This window comes from Alligator mississippiensis, chromosome 2 (genome assembly GCF_030867095.1).
Source record: "Alligator mississippiensis isolate rAllMis1 chromosome 2, rAllMis1, whole genome shotgun sequence".
In the NCBI taxonomy this organism is placed as follows: domain Eukaryota; kingdom Metazoa; phylum Chordata; order Crocodylia; family Alligatoridae; genus Alligator; species Alligator mississippiensis.
The window spans coordinates 279,126,433-279,150,087 of NC_081825.1; the positions used below are offsets into that span (position 1 = coordinate 279,126,433).

Here is a 23,655-nt window from a genome sequence, read left to right on the forward strand (position 1 = left end):
GTCTTCCAGAAATAATGCATTCATTCAGGCAGGGTTCCTCTCATTTCTTTGGGTTATCCTTTGTCAAGAAAACTAATTGCAGGCTGCTGCTACAGCTTGATGCAGTGACGAGATTTAAGTTACAAATGAGAGTCAGATAGAAAGAATATTTGATTAATTATTTCACAAATGCTCCAGAAGCCTAGGATTCCCCTTCTGTCCAAGATGGAGAAATATTTCCCACATAGACATAAGATTTAAATGAGATCAAAGCTAGAAAAACTGGGATTTGGTAGTGCACTGCTTTGGATAGTGAAATACAAATACAACATATGGTAAATATGATGGCACGGATACAAGCACATTTAAAATGCTCGTCAGTAGCAAGATCCATTTGTCAAGTTATGTTAGGTCTGCTTTATGAAGCAAAAGCACAGCTTATGCCCACATTCAGTACAACAAAGGATTTCCTACTATGCCCCAGGAAATCTGACAAACCAAACTATGCTCTAATTGACTTATGTTCCACTGTACTGAAAAATGAGGTCTTTTCTGCAAACAAATTGAGAACATGTTAGCCTATCATAGCTTGTTTTTTAGGAACAGGCTAATGTTACATAACTCTACTTGCATTTTTTGCTATGGATTTTGCTATGGATTTTTATACTGTATTTGTCAAAGGAACTAATAAATCATGAAGTATCACTAATAAATCACTAATAAATTTCTCTTGTGCATGGGTGACCTCTATCTGACACAGGGAGTTTACGGGCTGATGAGAGGTTTACCACCGCTCGACCTGGTACTGGCAACCGGGGACAACCTAATCAGGGACCTAATGATTGAAGGGAAGCTGAGTGACAGTGACCACGAGCTGATCACCTTCACCATCTGCCATAAAGCTGGCAAGTCAGTCAGTAATACAGAAGTCCTTGACTTCAGGAAAGCTGACTTTGACAAGCTAAGGATGCTTGTCAGTGAGGACCTAAAGGGCCACAACCTAAAGGGGAGGGGAGTTCAGGACGGGTGGTTGCTCCTCAAGGGAGCAATCCTGGATGCACAAGCAAAGTCTATCCCATCTCAGAGGAAAGGCAGCAAAAGGGCACAGCAGCCCCCTTGGCTCTCCAGGGAACTAGTGGACCTTCTGCACCTTAAAAGGAAGACCTACAAAGGATGGAGGACTGGAACCACCACCAAGGAGGAATACTCTGCTCTGGTCCAGACCTGCAGAGAGCAAACCAGGAAAACCAAGGCTGCGATGGAACTCCAGCTAGCTACAAATATCAAGGACAATAAAAAGTCCTTTTTTAGATATGTGGGGAGCCGGAGGAAAAGCAAGGGCAACATTGGACCCCTGCTAAACCAGATGGGACAACTGACAACTGAGGCCCAGGAAAAAGCAAACGTGCTAAATGGGTACTTTGCGTCAGTTTTTCACCAGTCCCATGGGGCACCCCTGCCCACTGTGGGTTAGGGATGCCCAGGTGAGGTGGATTCCTTACCATCCATCAGTGCTGACCTCATGAAAGAACACCTTGACAGGCTGGATACCTTTGAGTCAGCCGGCTCTAATGGTTTACGCCCCAAGGTACTCAAGGAGCTGGCTAGCATCATAGCTCAGCCCCTGGCATGGATCTTTGAGAACTCCTGGCGCTCTGGTGAAGTGTCCAAAGACTGGAAGAAGGCCAATGTTGTGCCTATCTTCAAGAAAGGGAGGAAAGTAGATCTGGCAAACTACAGGCCCATCAGCCTGACCTCTACCCTGAGGGAAGGTCTTGGAAAAGATTATCAAAGAGGCCATCCTTAACAGACTGATGGAAATATCCTGAGGGATACTCAGCACAGGTTTGTTCATAGAATCATAGAAGTAGGGTCGGAAGGGACCTTGTAGATCTTCAAGTCTGACCCCCTGCCTGGGCAGGAGGGAAACTGGGCTCAAGTGACCCCAGCCAGGTAGGCATCGAGCCGCTTCTTAAAGACCCCCAGGGTAGGAGCCAGCACCACTTCCCTTGGAAGTTGGTTCCAGATCCTAGCTGCCCTGTGAAGTAGTTCCTATGGGTAGGTCTTTCTTGACCAATCTCATTTCCTTTTACGACCAGGTGACCTATCACCTAGACAAGGGGGAAGAGATTGATGTCATATATCTTGACTTTAAAAAAGCCTTCGATCTGGTATCCCATGATCACCTCTTGACAAAACTGGCTAACTGCGGCCTCAACCTCACCACGATCTGCTGCCTGGGGAATTGGCTCCATGGCAGGACCCAGAGGGTGGTGGTTGACAGAAGTCAATCATCGCGGTGCACGGTGACCAGTAGGGTCCCTCAAGGCTCTGTCCTAGGACCTATACTCTTTAACATCTTCATCAATGATGTAGACATCAGTGTTAGAAGCGGGCTGGCCAAGTTTGCCAACAACACCAAATTCTGGGGTAAAGCATCCACACCTGAGGACAGGAGGGTGATCCAGGCAGATCTTGACAGGCTCATGAAATGGGCGGATGAGAACCTGATGGTTTTTAACACTGAAAAATGGAAGGTTCTCCACCTTGGGAGGAAAAACCTGCAGCATGCTCATAGGGGAGGAAAAACGTGCAGCATGCTTATAGGCTTGGCAGTGCTACGCTGGTTAGCACTACAGATGAAAGGAACTTTGGGGGTCACGATTGACCACAAGATGAGCATGAGCCTTCAATGCAATGCTGTGGCTAGTATAGTGAGCAAAACACTGGCTTGCATTCATAGATGCTTCTCAAGCAAATCCCGGGACATCATTCTCCTGTTGTACTTGGCCTTGGTGAGGCCGCAGCTGGAGTACTGTGTCCAGTTTTGGGCTCCACAATTCAAAAAGGATGTGGAGAAGCTTGAGAGAGTGCAGAAAAGAGCCACATGCATGATCAGCGGTCAGGAAAACAGACCTTATGATGAGAGGCTGAGAGCCATGGGACTCTTCAGCCTGGAAAAGTGCAGGCTCAGGGGTGATCTGGTGGCTGCCTATAAGTTTATCAGGGGTGTTCACCAGGATCTGTGGGAACGTCTGTTCATAAGAGTGCCCCAAGGGTTGACAAGATTGAATGGTCACAAACTCCTCCATGACTGTTTCAGGCTGGAGATAAGGAACAACTTCTTTACTGTCCGAGTCCCCAAGGTTTGGAATAGACTGCCGCCGGAGGTAGTTCAAGCACCCACTTTGAATGCCTTCAAGACACATTTGGATGTTTATCTTGCTGGGATCCTATGACCCCTGCTGACTTCCTGCCCCTGGGCCAGGGGGCTGGACTCGATGATTCTTTGGGGTCCCTTTCAGCCCAAATGTCTATGAAAGTATGCTATTTAAATGTTCTACTTTGTTATCCTAATGATTCTGTGATGCACCTATAGCTTTTGTTGTGGTCCATCATCATGTTCTGGAAGAGATGTCCACACAAAGTTTAACTGATGATTTCATATTGTAACTGCTTTGAAGTTACCTTTGGCTTGTATACATATTAGGGCTGTGCAAAGCTTTGTTCCCTGATTCGATTCAGCCTGATTCGGTGGCCGAATCTCCCAATCTGAATCGAATCAGGAGACCCTTTAACCACTCCAAATCGAATCAGAGCCTTCTAAATTGATTTGGAGAGATTTGGAAAGATTCAGCGATTTGGACATAGACACAGTTTTAAATGTTTTTTCTACATGCCTCTAGGTAGCAGGCAGCTCGTGAATGCTGTGATGCTGGGGTGCATGAAGTGCCCCACAGAAAAGGGGAGGGCTCCCCAGCACGCTTGGCAGCAGACCCGGAAGTGGACCAGAAGCACTTCCAGTCCCCTCCCGGGTGCTCCAGGGAGTGCACTGGGGGCCCTGTCTGCTTGGTGACTGGTGCCTCCAGGGTCCCCCTGCAGCCAGATGCTGAGCTAGAAGGGCGGGGGGGGGGGGGGGCGCATGCTCCCCGGAGGACCCAGAAGTGGATCAGAAGTACTTCCAGTCTACTTCCGGGTTTGCCGCCAAGCATGTGGCCCCCCCCCCCCCCCCCATTGCTCCCATGGGACACTCCATCTTCCCCAGCATCGCAGTGTTCACAAGCTGTGCCTGGTACCTTGAGGTATGTAGAAAAAAACATTTAAAGCTGTGTCTATGTCCGAATCACTGATTCTCTGAATCAGCATTGAATCTTCAGATTCAGATTCGGCTGAATCGAATCAGGGAGAGTGATCCAAATCAACGAATCAAATCATTATCCCCAATTTGGGCTGAATCCGAATTGAACAGGACCTGTTTTGCATACCCCTAATACATATATCAAAAACCTTTTAAACCTTGTAAGACTCTGGAAGAATTCACTAAAGAAATTGGAGGAATTCTAATATTCAAGGAACGTAATTTAAAATCTTAAACTAGGAGTCTCAATTAGCTCTTATTTGTTTTAGTTAACAGGACTCTTGGCACACACAAGGATTTTGGCAGGCACACAAAGTCATTCAAGTAATGATTGATTTTTGCCATCGAATTCTTTTCCACTGTCACCTGCTGAAAAATTGAAAAATTATATTGAAAAAATTAACATAAAATTGCCTGGTGCAAAGGTGTAACTGTAGTGATTGCTTTTTAAATCAAGGGAGAAAAATTATTCTTGAGCCACTTCTGTTATTAGCATACTCTTTCTTTATTACTGCATCACAGTAGCACCTGGTCAGGCTCCTAAGGTGTTCATCTCTGTAGACATACAAAGCAATAAAAACATGGCCCCAGCATCAGGGCTTACACAGTCTTGAAGATTTTATGATAAGTAAAGGAAACAGATTTGTAGCGAGGGAGTAGCAAGGTAACAGCAGTGCAAGCTCAACACCACAAGTTGTAGTTATGTCATTCTGTCTGCCTAGCAGTAGTCAATAGGCATGGGGGTTTTAGGCACCCTAGCAGAGATGAGTCTCTACATGGAATAAGAAAATGTGTAAAAAGTGACTGTTCCAATTTGGAAAGAAACAGCATGAGGAAAAGCATTGGAAAGAATAACCACCTATTGAGTGGTAAAATTAGTACAGTTGAAGGGCAGTGGTAACTGTAGACATCATGATATAAGCCAGTCAGTGAAAATTATATTAAAAAGGTATGTGAATGGCAAACTTAAGGCACTTGCTCTTCACTTCTTTAATTGCTCAGGTCTTTGTTTCAGTGGGAGGTGTGCAGTACTTAACACTTAGAGAGAGGCTGTGTTGCAGGACAAGCAGCTGATAAGCATCTAACAAAGAGGTAAAGCTGGTCAGAAAAAATAGAATTAAATTCCATTACAGTCCAAACAGCTTGTGAAAGCAAGCTGATTGTGCTGGACTTCTGTTTCAGAGCAGAAATAGACCAAAAATATGCTTGTGGCATTAAATGTCACACTTAGAAATTTGCAGGGGAGGGGCTGTCAGGGACCTGTTCACCAGTACCCTGCTGCTGATGTTGGTGTAGAAGGTGACAAAGGTTGCAGGGACGCCCATCTTTTTCAGCGTCTACAGTAATGGGATACCCAGTCGTAGGCCTTGTCCAAGTCGAGGTTCAGCGTGGCGACGTTCTGTCCCCTCTCCTGTTGGCACTGCCGTGCATCTCACAGCTGTATCGGGGCATCGTGGATCTGTCGCCGCAGCACTGTGCACGCCCGGTCCTCATGGATCACCGCACCTATAACAGACATAAAACACTGGGCCAAGACTTTGCCCATTAGTTTGTACTCAAGGTCCAGGAGTGTAATTGGGTGCCGGATTCGCAAGTCCCACCTCTCCCCCCTCTTGCAAAGAAGGTACTGAGCACAGAAGAGCTCCATCCCCTTCCCAGCCCACCCACCCACCCCCCCCCGCACACCCCTTCAGGTAGCCGAAGGCTGCTATTAAATCCCCTCCGTCTTCTCCTTCCCGGACAAAATAAGCCCAGCTCCCTCAGCCTGTCCTCAGGAGTCGTGCCCCTCAGCCCCCTTCGCTACTGTCATTGCCCTCCTATTTGTCCGCATCCTTCCTGGAGCGGGTGGCCCAACACTGGACGCAGGACTCCAGATGTGGCCTCGCCGCAGCTGGATCGAGGGGAAGAATCGCACCCCTCCACGTGCGGGCCGCCCGCCGCCCTCTCTCCCGTCTCAGCGCTTCAGCCCAGGGCTGTGATCCGCGCCCGGCAGCAAGCCCCAGCCCAGCGCGGCGGCGGCGGCGGCGGCGTCCCACGGGGCGCGCGGGCTTCCCCGGGGCAGCGCGGCGGCGGCGGCGGCGGCGGCGGGCGCGTCACGTGGCGCCGGGAGCAGCCCTGCGCCGAGCCGGGCAGAGCCGGGCCGCCGGCACCGCCTTGCGCTGGACCTGGGATCGCGGCCGCGGCTGCTGCTGGCGGACGAGCCGCTCCCGCTCCCGCTCCCGGTCCCGCCCCGGCGCGGCAGCAGCATCAGCAGCAGCGCCGGGAGCAGCAGCACCAGCAGCAGCAGCACCATGGACCTGTCCTTCATGGCAGCGCAGGTAGGGAGGGCCCCGGGCCAGCCCCGGCCGCGCTGCGCGGGAGCCGCGCGGTGCGCGCCCCGCGGGGCCGGGGCCGGGGCCGGGGCCGTGGCCGGGCGGGGAGAAGCGCCTCGCCCTCCCGCCCGCGGCTGGCCCCCGCAGGCGGTGGTGCTGCCCCTCCGCCAGCGGCCGGGCCGGGCCGGGCCGGGCGGCGCCTTCGTGGTGGGACGTGAGGGTGGAAGAGACCCGTGTGGTCCCGCGCGCTGCCCCGAGCAGGACGGCGCCGGCTGCCTCCTCGCCTCGCGGGGCCTTCAGCGGGTGGAGATGCTGCAGCCTGGTCCAGCGCTTCCCCGCCCTCCTGGCCAGGACTGTCTTTCCTCATCTCGCTTGCTGCAAGTTGTTGCTCCTCATCCCGGCTCTGCCTCCCCTGAGAGCAGCCTGGCTCCCAGAGGCAAGGGTTGTTCCCTACGAGAGGGCCGGCAGCTGCCTGAGTGCGAGACTCTAGCGTTTCTTTGGGTGGTGGGCTTTGAAGACGAAGTCTCTCTAAATGCCATGTCCATGTGTAGCTCCGGCCAGGCTGTTGCTGGCCCTGAGGCGACAGCGGTCTGTGCGGCAGGAGTGGCCAGGTAATTCCACCTGGCCTCCGGGTGGAGAAACCTAGGTGCCTCCGGCTGTACCCAGACTTTGAGACACGTCATTCCTCCGGAAACCTGATGGCCTCTACAAACGCACAAGCGCTGTGTGGTTTGAATAGGTTACTAGACTTCAGGTGGTCTGTGTGTGTGTGTCTTAAGGGATGTACACCTGCAAAGTTCAGGTCCAGGCCTGAACTTTTTTGCAAGGGATCGGGGTATGCTTAGGCTAAATTTGACTCTTGGTTTACTGGGGCATAGTAGTGAAGGTTTAGGTTGCAGTTGCAGATCTGAGTAAAATTTGAACCCGCGTGTGCCACATTTTGTTACTGAGATGATAGCATTTTCTGGGGTACAGTCTTTTCCTTTCCTATGCTAACTTATTTTTTGGTGTGGGCATCCAGTTATTTCCTTTGGAAGCAGGGGTGATGCTGTACCCTAATTCTGAGTTAGGCCTTTGTGTTAGGTGGAATTATCCTCAATAAGAGTACTGTGTAAGAAATGCCATGCTGGGCAGGAGGGCCAGGGAGGGGGTTGGAAAGTCAGCAGTTCTAGTTTGCTGCTGTTTTGCCAAAAGAGACCACTACTGACTTATTCAACATAAATTGCCATACTTGCCAAGTGTCCCTGCTATTTAATATCTCATTTAGTTACTTGTGTATAGGTCTTCTTGTGGTCTCTATCATCATAATCCAAGTACCACAAAATCACTAATCTAATGTGAGGAAGGAGGTCTTAGCCTGATTTTACGGGTAGGTTAAGTGCTCACCATAAAACAGAGCAGTATCCGTGACAGAGGCTGAACTAGAATCCCCCTTAATGCTCTCCATTCCCACATCTTAACCATGAGCTCTTCACTGGACTTATTCTATCTGTCCAAAATAACTAAAAGCTGTATCCTTTATTAATAGGGACCTTTTGTAGAGAAAATTATATGATAGCTGTAAGATGTGTTGTTTCTTTCCTGGAACATGAAGGTGTGTAGATCCTTTGTGTAGTTTTACCTGGCAAAGTTGGAGAACCTCCTCATCTTATGGGTGCCTGATTATTTTTGTTCGGAGCTGCTGGAGTTATTAGCAATGTTGTGTTAGCAATGTTCCACAGCAGTGAGTGCTATTGCTAGAGTGAAATCATCCCCAGATGCTCACTTCCCTTGTACAGGAAGGGGTGAGAGGTTTGCTGCCTCCTGAGTGCTGTCCCTTCATATTTCTGTTCAGACATTGCTAAGGGAAAGCAGACTCGTTTAGAATCTGCAATGGGGCATGGAAGAGAAACTGGACGTGCCGTGGGTGGATCGGGCAGATTGGGGCAGTGCCATGCATGATCCCTCTAGTGTCTGCAAGACTCTTGGAAGGAAAAGATTAAACAGCCTGGAGTTGTCTTTCCACACAGGGCCAGAGTTGTCTCTGGCAATGGAGTTGCAAAGCCATGTTGCCAAGGAACTGTTCACAGGCGCTATCAAGGAGACCCCCTGTTGCTGAATGAGGCCTATACAGTGAATAGAGGGAACCATTGGGCATGTCCACATCTTATGGATCCCTCCTGGTTTATTTTGTTATACTGGTACTTGTACTCCCTTCTTGTCTGAATTGCACAACCTTCCTTCTCTTCTTTCTTTGTAGCTTCATTTGCACAGATTCATTTATTTAATATTTTTTCTGTCTCTTGGTCCAGTCTCTTTTTCATGCTCTGTCTATCTGTCTCTTTAATGTAGTGTGCTATCAAATATATTAATTTGAAGACATGCCATTTGTTTGATGTGATGGCATTATTGTGGGTGTTCAGATACTTGGTTCCAGCATCAGATTATTTACTCCATTTATACAGCTTGTCTCCTTTTGTTTCAAACCTGTTTGTCTGGCTGGAGTCAACTGTGTCCTTAGCACTCGTGGTAACAGGGCTAAGGTGGTCCTTCTTGACAAGGAATGAAAGGATTTGGAGACCAAAGAAAAGGAGGTAGGAGAGCAAGAGCTGCTAGGAGGAGGGAGCAGAACACCTTTAATTGAATCATACAGCCACTGACTAAAGTCTTGACAAGTTTTCCTGACCTGAAGCAAGATTATATTTACTGTTTTACTGTGTATACTGCCATATACATAGTTGTTGTGCATTATTTTTCTGCCAGTAGAGTCCATGCTTATAAGTGAAGTGCATGGTTGGACACAAAGGCAAAGGTTACATCTCAGCTGACTTCCTTGCCTCATAATTTATCAGACTGTTTACTATTTCTGTGAGAGATGCTCTGTATAGTCTTAATATGCCTTTATACCATATATCATGGGCCAAAGCTTGCCTGGTTTAATGCCCTGTGAAATGTCATAGAACATTATATGCCTTAGAGCACTTTATTTGCACACTTTGAGCCAGAGCCTCAGCTGGTATAATTTGGGGGTAGTTCCATTGACTTCAGTGGTGCTACTGTGATTCATGTTAGCTGAGGATCTGGCCTCATCTAATTTGCAGTCTTTTTCTCTTCACGTCTCAGTGAAAATGGACTGCTGGAGTCAAAGCTGCAGTGAAGCTCCTTCTTAGTGAAGCTTCAGTATATTTACTAAAAATATGTTACAGGCCAAAATTTGCAAATCTAAGTATCTGCCACTGTATCCATATATAAATACCAAAATAAATGTCCCAATTTTCAGACGTCTTTGGCACCCAAAACTATTGAAATAAGTCAGATCTTGGAAAATCTAGACCATTTTCATTTTAATGCTTAAGGGCTAGTCTACACCACAGAAGCTTTGCAGGAAAGTTTCCTATTGGAAACGCATCTTGAATTAGCCAGGTTCTTTGAATGGTGTATACTGTGTTTCATTTAAGGTTGTAGCTTTGGAACTGAAAAAAATCTATGAACTATTGGCCAGATCCAGTGCAAAATGAGGCTTAGAGTCCAAACCCATATACTAGCGCTGCTGGATCAGGCCCATCGATTGACCCATGGATGGATTAACTCCTGTCATTTTCAAGGCTTCTAATAGACCTTGGACAGCTGCTTCCCTCACTGTTTTCTTGCCCGGTGTGCAGAGTACAGTTAAATTACAAAATAGACTGTGGGGCTGAAGGATGCTATGCACTGAATCTCCTTGAGCAATCTAGGGGTGCTCAACACCTGTCCCATGGGCCAGATCTAGCCCACAGCACTGCGTCACCCAGACTGCTGGGCTCCCCATACATCCAGAAATTTGGCAGTGGGGAGCAGTGTAAAAGTACAATTTCTACTCTCCTGCCAGATTTCTGGACCTGTCTGGAACCTCATGCTATGTGCGCTTTTAATAGTTTCTCTAACACTCTGTAATTTAATATCAGTTCAAATTGTTGGCTGAAAACATTTTTGATGGGAAAAAAACTGCAGCACTGCTGGGTTGTGAGTTGAGTTTATTCAGCATTAACCTTGAAAAAGCAGGAAATTCAATGGAAAAGCCATTACAAGAAATAGCATTTTGCATTAAGGTTCTGTGAGGTTTGTATCGCAGCTGGGTGGCACACTAGCTACAGGATTAGTTCCCGTTAGGTATTTTGAGGGATTTACATTTTCAATATAATTTTCACCCAGCATATTTATAATAATTTTTGCTCCATAATGAAAATATCCCCCTCAAAATAATTATTATTTGTTCTATTTGTAGTTCTTTCATTGCATTATGTTCTCTAGAAATTACTACAATTAGTTTCCAGATGCCATCAACGTCGTCGTCTTTGTACAAAGCCAGAGAGGGAATGTTGTTAGGGTTTTAAATGCCTTCAGCCATATAAGGCAGACAAGGTTCTTTGAGTAAATCTGATATCTTTTATTAGACCACCTAAATAGCAAGCTTTACATCTATTTAGTTGGTCTAATAAAAGATATTAGAAGAAACTTCCTTTTGTTAGTTTTAAATCTCCTTCCCGGTAATTTCCTTGCATGACTGCTACTTTCAGTATTGTGAGTAGTAAATCCCAGTTTCCTTTCTTCACACCATTTATTATTTCTCCACCCCAGTCCAGTCATCTTTGATCTAAGGTGGAGATTCATAGCCTGTTTAGTCTCTCCTCATATGGAAGCTTTTTCATGCTCCTTAGTCATCTTTGTTGGCCTTCTAGTTGCCTTTTCGATCATATCCTTTTGGAGGTAGTGGGACCAGAACTGTACACAAGATGTACATGTACCATGGATTACAGTGGCTTAATTACATCTTATGTTTTGTTTTCAATCTCCTTAATAATTTCTATTTTTTTTCGCCTTTTTGACTACTGACAAGTACTGGTCCAGTATTACTGTGGATAATTCTCTAAAAACTTCACGATATTTCCTGTGTAATAACAGCAAATGTAGAGCCTGTCACTGTGTGCGCGAATTGGGGTTATTCTTTCCCACATGCATCACTTTGCACTTATCAGGACTGAACTTTATCTGCTATTTTGTTACCCATTCACTCCATTTTCCAAGACTGTTTGCAATTCTTCACAATCATCTTTCTTTTTTACCTTTCTGAATAATTTGGTGTCATCTGCACATTAGCCACTTCTGTTTCCAAATCATTGATGAACATGTTAAAACATTATGTACCTTTGGAGCTCCCCACTTCTTATTTTCCTTCAGTGTGAGATCTCTGCATTTATACCTACTCTTTGCTTCTTTTCCTTTAGCTAGTTTCTGATCTGTAGGATCATAGGAAAATAGGGCTGGAAGGGACTTCTCCACTTCATCTAGTCCAGCCTCCTGCTCAAGGCAGGATCACTCCTGATTTAAACTATCCCAGCCAAGTGTCTATCTAACCTGGTTTTGAAAACTTCCAGAGATAGAGATTCCAGTTTCTCTGTTCCAATTCTTGACCATCCCCATAGTCAGGAAGTTCTTTCTAATCTCCAACCTAGACTTCCCCGGATGCGGCTTGAAGCCATTGCTCCTAGTCCTATCCCCTACAGCCATAGAGAGAAGCCCACGTTCATCCTTTTCTCTAATGGCCCTTCAGGTATTTGAAGACTGTTATCAAATATTCCCATCAGTTTTCTCTTCTCCAGACTAAACAACCCTAGTTCTTTCAGCCTTTCCTCACAAGTCATGCTTCTCAGGCCCCTAATCATTTTTGTTGCTCTGTACCAGACACTTTCAAAACTGTCCACATCCCTCCTGAAGTGTGGGGCCCAAAACTGGACACAATACTCCAGGTAAGGCTTCACCAGTGCTGAAGAGAGTAAAAGAATCATTTCTCTTGACTTGCAACTGACACTACTGTTAATACAACCCATGAGCCCAGTACACTGCTGACTTTTTTTTTTTCTTTTGCAACAATAGCACACTGTTGGCCTATATTCAGTTTATAAGATCCACTGTTGCCCCCAAGTCCCTCTGTGTAGTACTGCAGCCTAACCAGTCATTCTCCAGTCTGTATTTGTGTGTGCAATTATTCTGTCACATGTGCAGGAATTTTCAGATGCTCCTATTGAATCTTACCTGGTTGCTTGTGCACCATTTTTCGAGTTTATTCAGGTCATTCTGGATCCTGACCCTAATTTTTGAAGTATCTGCAGGTCCACATTAATGAACACATTAAATGATGCTAGACCCAGGACAAACCACTGGGAAGCCCCACTTGATACCTCCTCCAAACTAGAAATTGAGCTATTGATGACTACTTATTGAGTATGATGATCCAACCAGTTAAGTATCAATCTTACAGTACTTTTGTCTAGTCCAGAGTTGTTCAACCTTTTGGCCCTGTGCGCCAGGTGAGTGGAACAGTGCCAGTACATGGACTGGATTGGACTCTTCATGCCAGCATCAGGCTCACATGCCTGGATCGGGCCCTGCGTGGCTTCAACTGGTCCCCAGCATGGTGCACTGGGATTGGGTCCTGGGGCTCCCACTGCCCCTGCCCAGCCCTGGACGTGCTGGGGTTACTGTAACTTGTTAATAAGAATGTCATGAGGGACAATATCAAAAGCTTTGCTTAAGTCAAGGTAGATCTCATCCACTGCTCTCCCCTCATCCACAGAACCTGTTCCTTATTGTAGAAGGAAATCAGTTTGGTCAGACATGGCTTGCTTTTGCTCTTTATGAGTGGACCTTGCCTCCAGTTCTATCACAGCTTAATTTAATTCAGAGCCTTTGGAGCAGGGTTTTACCAAAGGTTTGTTGAAAGTCCAGATACAATGTATCAACTGGATTATATTGATTCACATGCTAGTGGATGCCCCCACAGTGCTCTAGTAGAATGGTGAGGTTGGAGCTCTCTCTACAAAAGCTATACAGGAAACCCTCGCTATTCGTGAGTTCGGCATTCATGGTTTCAAATATTTGTGAATGCCAAACCCTCATCTTAAATACATTTAAAGGAGCTTCTCAGGAGCTCCGTGCTTGCCACCGCCAGGCTCCTGCTGCTGCTGCCATGCTTCCGCCGTTGCCAGCACAGCTGTGCTCCCCTGCCAGCCACCAGGGGCACTGCGTTCATGAACACAGACAGTGTTCATGAACGCAGTGCCTTATTTGCGAATTTCGCCATTCACGGGGGATACGTTCTCATATCCCCCGTGAATGGCGAGGGTCTCCTGTATTGATGACTTCTCAGCAGGTCTTATTCATCCACATGACAAAGTATTCTATTTTTTATTAGGGCTTCTAGCAATTTGTTAGGTATGGAAGTTAGGTTAACTGATTTATAGGTTCCTGTATCCCCTCTGGAGCCTTTTTTAAAGATTGGTTTTATGTTGACTGCCTTCCAGACCTCTGGTACAGAGACTGATTTTTAGCAGTAGGTTATATAATAAAGTCAGTAGATCTACAATTTAGAGTTTGAGTTGCTTCAGAACTCAGGCAAATACCCTCTGGTCCTGTGATATGCCACTGTTCGGTCCATCAGTTTCCTCTCTAACTTCTACTGACACTTCAATTAAGGTCAGTTATACCTATTTGTCTCCCAGAAAGAGTGGCTGTGGAATGCAACTCTCTCTAACATCTTCCAAGGTGCAAACTAATGCAAAGAATTCTTTTAGCTTCTCTTCAATAGTCTTATTCTCCTTGAGTGCTCTTATTATTTTGTGATTGTCAAGTGCCCCAGTGAATCCCTGGCAAGCTTCCTACTCATAATGCACTTAAAATTTGTAATATGTTTAGCATCTTTAACAAGTAGCTTCTCAAATTCTTATTTTGCTTGCCTTCGTATAGTTTTATACTTAGCTTGCCAGTTGTGCTCTCTTCTAGGGGTGCACCAATAAAGATTTTGGGGGGCTGATATTGATGGCCAATTATTAACAAGCCATATTGGCTGATACCAGTCTGATTGCAGATATGCAGACCAGCAGCTTGGAGAGCAGTGTCTGGCTGGTAAGTCTGTTGTGGGGAACGGGTGGGGAGAGGGAAGTGATGAGGGGGGCAGATTAATAGATTCATAGATTGTTAGGGGCTGGGAGGGAACTTGCAGATCATCGGATCCAGTCCCCACCCACCCTCACCCGCTTTAGGCAGGAAGATAACTGGGGTTAGGTGACCCCAGAGAGGTGACTGTCCAGTCTTCTTTTGAATACCTCCAGGGTAGGTGACTGCACCACCTCTGGAAGGAGTTTAATCTGCAGTATGGACACTCTGACTGTGAAGGAGTTTTTCCTGGTATTAACCCTGAAGTGGCCTTCCAGGAGTTTGTATCCATTGGTCCTGGTCTTCCCTGGGGTGCCCTAGTGAACAGTTGTTCACCAAGCTCCTAATACACTCCTCTGATATAGCAGTAAGCTGCTATCAAGTCCCCTTTCAGCCTTCTATTCTTTAGGCTAAAGAGGCACAGGTCCCTCTGGCTTTCCTCATATGGCTTGCCTTGCAAGTCCCTGATCATACGGGTGGCTTTTTTCTGGACCTTCTCAAGTTTTTCCACATCCTTATTGAAGTGTGGCACCCAGAACTGGACACAGCGCTCCAACTGAGGTCTCACTAATGCTGAGTACAGCGGGAGTATTGTTGCCCTTTGGGGCCAGGCCAACTCTCAGGATCTCAATATTGCGCTGTTAGACAGGAGGGTGTAACACAATTGCACGTATACAAACACACAAATCAATTAGGCACACACTCAGGCACATACACATCCAAACCAGCCTGGGCACATGCATACCTATCACCAATTCAAACATATACACTATACCCACCAAAAGTTAGACAAAAATCAATTGTCCATACCCGCACACTCAGTACACATACACAGATCACTAATTCGTATATCATGCACACAATGACATATATATATATATATATATATATATATATACACACACACACTCACCAGTTCACACTCATACAACCCACCTACACATGCACACAGGTAAGTTCCTAACTTCGATGGTAAAGTATGTATGTGTGCTTGGGGGACCTGGGATACTTGGGGGAAGGTTAAGGTGAGAGAGAGAGTTAAAGTGTAGGAGTGAAAGTTGCCAGAACCAGGATTAGAACCAGTGGACTAGAGAAAAGCTGGCTGAGGAATTGAGGCTTGGGTTTATTTAAGATCATGTGGCCCCAGGATTACTCAAGGTCACTGGTGCAAGGGAAAAAAAAAGCCTGGTGGCAAGGAGGAGACAGCCAGGAAAGAAACTGAGTCAGAAACCTGGGAGCTCAGGGGAAAAGGCAGTGGGAATAAGACAGTGGCAAAGAAACAGGGGGTTTGCAGGTGGAGAGGAGCTCAGGACAGATGTTGGAGGTGGCGGTGAGCCAGAAGCAGGAGAGGGAGAAATGAGACAGGAGTTAGAGGGGCAAAGGGCAGAGATGCTACTGCTGTAGAGAGGCAGCAGCAAGGCGCCAGACTACCATGCGTAGACCCTGAGATGGTGCAGAGTCACTTGGAAGAACTGAATGCCTTCAAGTCGACAGGCCCGGATGAGCTCCATCTGAGGGTACTGAAGGCACTAGCCAACATCATTGCACAGCCACTGGCAGGAATATTTGAGCGCTCGTGGCGCACGGGCCAAGTCCCGGAGGACTAGAAAAGGGCCAGTGTGGTCCCCATTTTCAAGAAGGGGAGGACGCTGTGCATCCTATTTTTTCCCCTCCCCCCGCCTCCATTTCACCAGGTTTCTGAAGTGCTCATTATGTTACTATCATCAGTGGATGCCAGGCTTTCTAGTTCATCCATTCTAGTTCTTACCTTTTGGCATTTGGTATACAAGCACTTGTTATCATTGCATTGCACCATACTTCTGTGTGCCCTGTTTACTTTGACTGTTCCTCCCTATGTTTTATATGAGCCCTATCACTCTCATTCCTTTCCTCTTTGGGAGAAGTTTGGATTTTTGTCACTTTGCCCACAAAAGGTGCATCAGTCTGAACTACATGCTCATCTGTGCACCTTTTTGCTTTCTCCCAGGTTTTAGTTTTAAGTCTGGTGTATTTTTTTATGTTATGTGCTAGTACTCTGGTGCACTTTCTGTTGAAATGGGGCCCATATAGACTTATTTTTTCCTGAAAGAATTCCAAGTTTGTCACAAGCTCTAACCGCCTCTCCCCCCTACCACTTCCTCATCCACGCACTGCATCTCTGCAGTTCTGCCTGTTTCTCTGAGTTAGTGTGTGAAACTGGAAGCATTTTAGAGAATGTTACCATGGATGTCTTGGACTTCAGTCTCCTCTCCAGTTACCATCCTAGCCAGGTGTCTCTCCTACACGTGTCTATTTCATTGATCTGTAACATCAAACCTTAATAACCTAAGGAGGATCTTTTCTTATATAATCAGTTCAATATTCTCTCATGAACCATGTAAGGCAGAATGAACTTTCTCTAGCAATTTTGATATTTTTTCTTCTTTTTTTTTTTTAACTGAAAATGTAATTTTCTCTAGCACCCTTTGATCCATACAGCCCAAGAATGGAGCCAGACTTTCTAACCTTTCTAACCACAAATCAAAATGCTGCAAGTGTCACAGGACAGTGTTTGAGTTGGGCATGCCCTAGCACCAGTGACCTGCCCACAGCATCCCACTGGTTCTCTCTCTTTCATGCCAACCCCTGCCCCCCCAAACCTCCCTAGGAGCTGCTTAGGAGCCACACGTGGCTTTTACATCACAGTTTAGCTACTTCTGCTGTAGCAGAGGGACTCAAAACACTGGGAAGCTAAAAGAACAGAGGTGAACCCAAGATGGAAATTTCAGGTTCAGGTATAGATTTCAGACTCTAAGGCCAGGTATAGACATTACCCTTTTACCATTATAAGTGATTGGAAACTGGTCTATACCCATAACAGAACAGAAGTTTGCCATGCATAGATTTGGTAAAAAAAAATGGAAAATCTGGGCTAAGATTTGTTCCCCCCACCAAAGGGAGAATGTGTGTTCTGTTTGCTACTGATCTTAACTACGCTGCTTACAGAAAACTGTGTAAATTAGATTGATTCTGCTTCAGGCTTTTTGAATATCTTTATCTACCATAAAAGCTCAGGGGTGGTAATAGTAATATCTGGGGGATTGGTGTGGCTTATCCTAGAGATAAGGCCTAATTCTGAAATTTAGATATAGATCAAGTTCCTACCACTTAGACTCAGTCAACTCCTACCCAGAAGACAGGATACTTATGTGGCCTGGCAGTATGCTAACAGCTGTCATAAGAGTAGTCTTTGGGCTGGTATTTCTTACATTTACTCCCTTACATGACTGACAGAGTCTCACATGATACATTTGTCTGCCTGCAGCAATGATGGGATATGAAGCAGCATCTGCAAATCCCATTTTTCATCCCAGGGATCATTTTGCCAGCAGAGCTTCTGAAGTTTGTTCTGCAGGGACTTGGTTGCTTTGTAGAACTCTTTAACCTGCTGCTGGGAGAGGCTACTCTTTCACAGATTTGATCCCGAAAGATGCTGAAAATGCTGAATCCAGTCTAGCAATATTTGCTGTGCTGTAAGCACACAAGTGACCCCATTGATATCACCAGAGCTATTCATATGCTCAGCAAGAAGAGCTTTGCATGATCAATGCCAGAATGCTCAGTACCTTGTAGAAGCCTTATCTGAATAAAGAGAGGAACAGAATTCCAGGACTGCTTTTAGTCTCTCTCACTCTAGTGGGAAAGCCTGGTGTAGGCATTTTAGAAGATATCCCATTTGAAGTAGTAATGTCAGCAATTGTCTGTTTCTTCCTTCACGTACAAAAAATCAGTGAAAAAATATTCCACTGGAAATTACAGAAACCTGTAGTCGCAGGGAAGGCTGTACAAATGCCTGCACTGTACATTCATTAATATGCATATGTGTATTTTATACACACATGCTCACACACTTTGCAGATAACAGTTTTGATGTAAGTTTTACGGGAAGCAGCTAATTAATTAAGAAATCAGTATTTTGAAGTAACTAATTATGGTTTTGTTTCCGAATCCAGTGTCTAAGTCTCAGTAGATATAGGCAAAAACACACAATTTGTAGTTGTAGCATCTCCAAGCATGACATTCAGAGTCTTTAGCAATTGGTTCCTGAGTCTCGTCTTGTCTTGTTTTCTAGTCTAGCACAAAAAGGAAGTTGATACCAATGTCTGTCTATGGGTAGTAAAAAATACTGTGTTTTCTTACATACACATATACTTTTTTCCAAAATTCAGTGGGTGGGGTGTGCACTATAAGTAAAAGTATTCTGCAGTGTATGTGAGGCTTCCTAAATGCTGACTATGGTCAAGTTTTCTTTCATCACCCCCACTAGAGACTCCTGCTTCAGAAGCTGCTACTCAGCTACTTTTACATACCAGTATCTTAAAGTAAGAGTCTCCCTGCCCCTCCCCAACCCCTCATTCTGCCTTTCAGAACAAGGTAGCTATCTTATTTTGGGGTGTGAAGTATACAAGAAAATATGGTATACAAAAATAGTCATTAACGTTCGTTGTTAACTCTTACTGAAATCAGCAGCCTCAGCATCCTTGTACACTTCAGACCCAATGCAACAGGGGCAGGCAATTATTTTGGGCGGAGGGCTACTTAACAAGTTTTGGCAAGCTGTTGAGGGTCATATTTCTCTCTTTGGTGCAGGGAAGCAGAGACAGCCCCACGGTCCCAGGCCAGAAGCCTCTGCTAGGCAGGGGTTTCTGGTTGGGGAGGCAGGGCTGGGCAGGTCTTACTGCTGGGTCCTGCCACCAGCATCCTCCTGGTCCTACTGCCTCATTTTCCTGTCACCTTTGACAGGCAGCTGGAGCAAATAAATACTAATTTTCTAAATTTTTTAGGGGCCCCGCGGGCCGGTTAGAATGGCCTGGTGGGCCAGATCCAGCCCCCACGTCGTATTTTGCCCCTGCCTGCAATACAACATGGGCAGAACTGTGATGGTATCCTTCAGGAATTCCAGCGCTGATATTCCTGCCCCTTTGTACCAGACAGTGCTTGGCATAAAAGATAATTTTTCTGAGTGGTATTGGATTTCGCTTTTTTTTTTTAAGGACTAGAATAAAAATACAAACAAACCAAACCTTGCGTATAACTTAGAACCCAACCTGCAGATTCTGCTCCCTTTGTGAACATTGGTGCATTATCAAATTGGAGTGTTGCTTGAAAACCCAATTTAGATCCTTCAGATGTCATGCAGTGATGTGGAACATAGAAAATTAGAAGAGTAGCACAAGTAAATTCAACATTGACCAACTTTATTAGTATGTTCAGCCTCTCTGCAAGGTCTTTCATGGCAGTAAATACTTTCAGAGAGTGATGCAGGTGGCTGCCTTAGAGAGATAACACAGTACAAAGTCCTTCACCTGTTATTTCAGATGGCCCCTTGCCTAGCTGAGTGTTATACTATTGTTAGCCCTCTGAATGGCCTTCCTGTTCCCTTGCACTTAGGGCTAAATGAGGAACAACTCCATTAGTATCAGTAGATTAAAGGTAGTATAAAAACAATCAAAATGAATGGTGAAACAGACCATGAATGTTTTTACATGCTGCATGCTCAAGCTATGATCACAGATAATATGAGATGCCCATTGTTAGCTGGGAGACGTGTGTAGTCAGAGGGGTGAAAATCCATCCTTTGGTGCAGGGTTAGCACAATTTGTGCACCTCTTAAGTTGTACTTTGAAGGCTTAAGTGAGAGCATTGCCCTGACCTGCCCGAAAATAAATGCTGTTAACACATACAGTGGCCATATCTTTTCTTCCTAAGTCTATACATAGCCCCAAAACTCCTGTTAGTGGCTGGGTTGGTGAGCAGCCTCTTAACAGCTTTCAGGAGAGAGAGAAAACAGAATGGAAACCTTCTCCAGTGTGTTGTCTCTTCCTGCAAATATTGTGAGTGTATGGGTATATGGCACTTAGTTTGGCCTGGTTTGTGGTTTGAGCACTGAGTAGCTGATTTGCATAGAGGTGCTCATACTCACCTCCTCTTTTAAGCATCTCTCAGTGCCTTGTGTTTGAAATGACACTCACTCTTTATAGTGTTCTTTTGGCAGGATTGAGGACAGCCATTGTGTTATGTTAGAATTGAACAAGATGATTTGTAACAGGGTAAGCAAAGCATCATCATAAGTGCACAAAGTAGGTGCCAGGAGACAGGAGTTCTTGTCCTGATAATGAGACTGGTTTAGCCTGTGATCTTACGCAAGTAACTTCATCCCTTGTGTCTCAATTTCCCCATCTGTAAAGTGGAAATAAGTCTCCTTTTTTAGAACATGAGCTAAAATGTGGTAAATTTAAGAATTTTAATGCAGGGTGTTTGTAACTGTTTATACTGTTTTGCCATGTAGATACAGTAATTGTGAGAACATGCTCACTGAGCAACCCAGCATACTGAATTGCTACATGTAATGAAAATGCAGAATACAGATAGTTTGTGATGATGGTGCTGCCGCTGCTTTCTTATACCCTTGTATCGGTGTGCCTTCACTTTTACAGATAAGACAGTCATTCACTCTTTATATCCATGTTCTGTCAAGACTGCTAACAAGTGTGCTAATTAGTCTTAATTTTAATATTGAATCTAATGCCTTTGGAATGAAAAAACTTCATTCATTTCATATAAGCCACCAAAATATCACATCTTTTGGTCACTCTTCATCAGATTTAGCTGAACATTGAACCCAGTCTGAAAGGTTCCAAACCCCATGTTCTGAACATAGGATCACCCAGTCAAACATTAACCCCTTCCCTTGTTCTCCCCCGTTCACTTTTAATTAACTGTGTTGTTTACCACAATTTTGGGAAGAACTTTATCAACATAGAAGTGCATGTTCCTAAATTTCGCAACTGACGAACGAGCATTGTTTGGTATTATAGACAGATGTGAAATGGTTCATTGTGTGTTGGTATCTGACAGATTTGCTGTCTTTTCACAAATATAGACTTTATACTACTTGGTCAGGCATCCTGTAAAAATGCACAGGTGGCTAGGTCAGGGAAATCCAAAATTGATTCACTGTCAAGGTGTAGCAGATGGTTTATTCTCCTGGAGTGTTCCTTGGTGCTCTACAGAAAGATGGACTAGGAAGAGCAGAAAATGAATGTTTATCCCCAAATGCCTTACCCTCCTAAGCAGTTTTACAAATCATTATCCTCATAACCTTATGATGTTAGGAAAGAATTGGGAACCCTTTGAAAATTTCTCTTACCAGTGTGTTTTATGCATTTCCAGATAGCCCTCATCTTTCTGCAGGCATTTTCTGCAGGCTAAGGCTGAGAAAAGTTTGAACTGGATACAGTTTATTTTTATGGTTTCTTTTGTACTCCTCATGAATTTATGTGAGTGTGCTGACAAAATTTGAAAGAGGATGTTTCTTTAATAGTCTCACTTTTATAACAGTTGTCAAGGGACACCTGTTCTCTAGAATATTCGGCAATCATTAATAGAGGACAATGTGATCTGCCAACAGTAGACAGAATGTTAAAATAGCTGTCATCAACGATACCAGCTCAGTAAACCATTCATATTCAGAAAAAATAAATATGTATATGCTTAAGTACTTTGTTGAACTGGGGCCTAAAGAAGAGTTAAGAAAAATGGAATGGGACTGAGAGAATATGGGGAACTGGAGAGCCAGTGAGGGTGAGTAGTTAAATTTTGACATTCAGCATCTGGCCCTTCCTAATACCAAGAGAAATAGCTCCAGCCTCTTTTGTGAAAGTCTCTCTTTCTGGCATAAGTGTGATACATTAGCTCATGCTCTGTGGAATGATAAGAATTGAACCTGTCTTTTACTTCAGCCAGGCAGGGATGGCTGTCTGCCCGGTTGGGCATACAGTCTAGAATGGCTTGTATTGCTTTAGAGGGTGACTGCCTGGGTCTGGGTGCTAGCTCATTATTTCTAAAAGTATTAGGCTAGGAACAGAACAGCATCTAGGTAATAAAAAAGTTTAACTCAATGCTAGAGGAGGGCATACAGATTTAGTGATGAAATTAGATCAGCCCTGTCTTGTTCCTTCACCTCTGCTATTTAAGAAAAATAATAAACAAATACCCCAGCAGCATACTAGAAAAGGTATTTTAAAATATGAACCTGCCTTGTTGAACACCCAGAACAACTGTTTTGGCAAGGCAAACAGGACAGTGTAATGTGTGTGGTGGAATCCAGCTACAGGGCTTCACTAAACATTCAGTACGCCCAGACTAAATACATGTATATGCTTGCTTCTGGGACATAAAAGAATGAAAAGAATGGAACAGAAAAGAAAAGCTCTATATACCTCATGCATTATTTCCTATGCATTACAGATAGGTAACACTTTCAGGCCCTGATTCAGAATTAAGCATGTGTGTAAGCCCACTGACTTCAGATTACTTTGCAAAAGAAAGTAAATATTATTTACAGACAAAGAAATTGAACCATGATAATAGAGGCAGTTAATAGAGACTTACTTGAGTCAAAATGCAAACCAGGACGAGGTTTGTTAGCTCCCAGGGTGGAGACGTATCCACTGGAAAAGATGGCCGTTCCCACAAGCGAGCTTAACACTGACTATAAATGAAGGTGACAGTGAGTGCAAAAGGATGCCCCTAGCTTCTTATGTCATGTACATATTGTTCAGTGGCCTGACCTGGAGATAAGTACATCTCTCCTTCCTTTCTGGCCCACTGGTGAAAATCCAGGGATCTCCTGCTGTAACCAACTGAAGCCTGTCCAAAGTAGCTGTGCCTATGCTATGTCCCTGGCATGTCCTGACTGAGGCCTTTTTGAGTATGCTCTGCCCACCTCCTCCTACTCACATGCATCAAATCCAGAAACATGGTGGTAAAGCTGCTCTGGTGGTACCCCTCCCATGGCTGCTGTCAGAACTTAAGTCTTTGGTTTTCTTGAGCATGGCAGCTGGGGGCACACCTGGGGATGCTTCACTGTCTTATTTCTGGGTAGTGACAGATGTGATCAGGACTGGATGTGTACTATGTGCTTAAAAGTGCCCCTGCTGGGGTGTGATGGTAGTACAATGGAGACACATCCAAAGATATCCTGAGAACCTGTCTGATTCTCTTCTGAACTTCATGAAGCCATCCTCGCTCTCTCCCCACATTAAAGTCTTGTTATTCTGTGCTGCATTCAAAACACGTGAGCACACATGTGCCATTAGTAATGCCTCCAGGGATTGGTCTCACTGTGCTGTGGAAACCATTCATTTTATAGGCCCAATCTTACAAGGTCTCCTGAGTGTAGTGCTTCCTCGAAAGCCCAGGCTGGCTGTTAGGATCAGTTTCTACATTTATGCA

General features: G+C 45.1%; 1 protein-coding gene across 1 annotated transcript in view; it reads left to right on the plus strand.

Annotated features, from left to right (window-relative positions):
• The first annotated feature begins 6,212 nt into the window (after nucleotides 1-6,212).
• Nucleotides 6,213-23,655, plus strand: part of C2H14orf132 (chromosome 2 C14orf132 homolog) — a 75,445-nt gene continuing 58,002 nt past the window's right edge. The window contains exon 1 of the mRNA XM_059723204.1: nucleotides 6,213-6,435. Coding sequence (XP_059579187.1) covers nucleotides 6,409-6,435 — 27 coding nt within the window. The 5' untranslated portion in view covers nucleotides 6,213-6,408. The remainder of the gene's footprint in view (nucleotides 6,436-23,655) is intronic.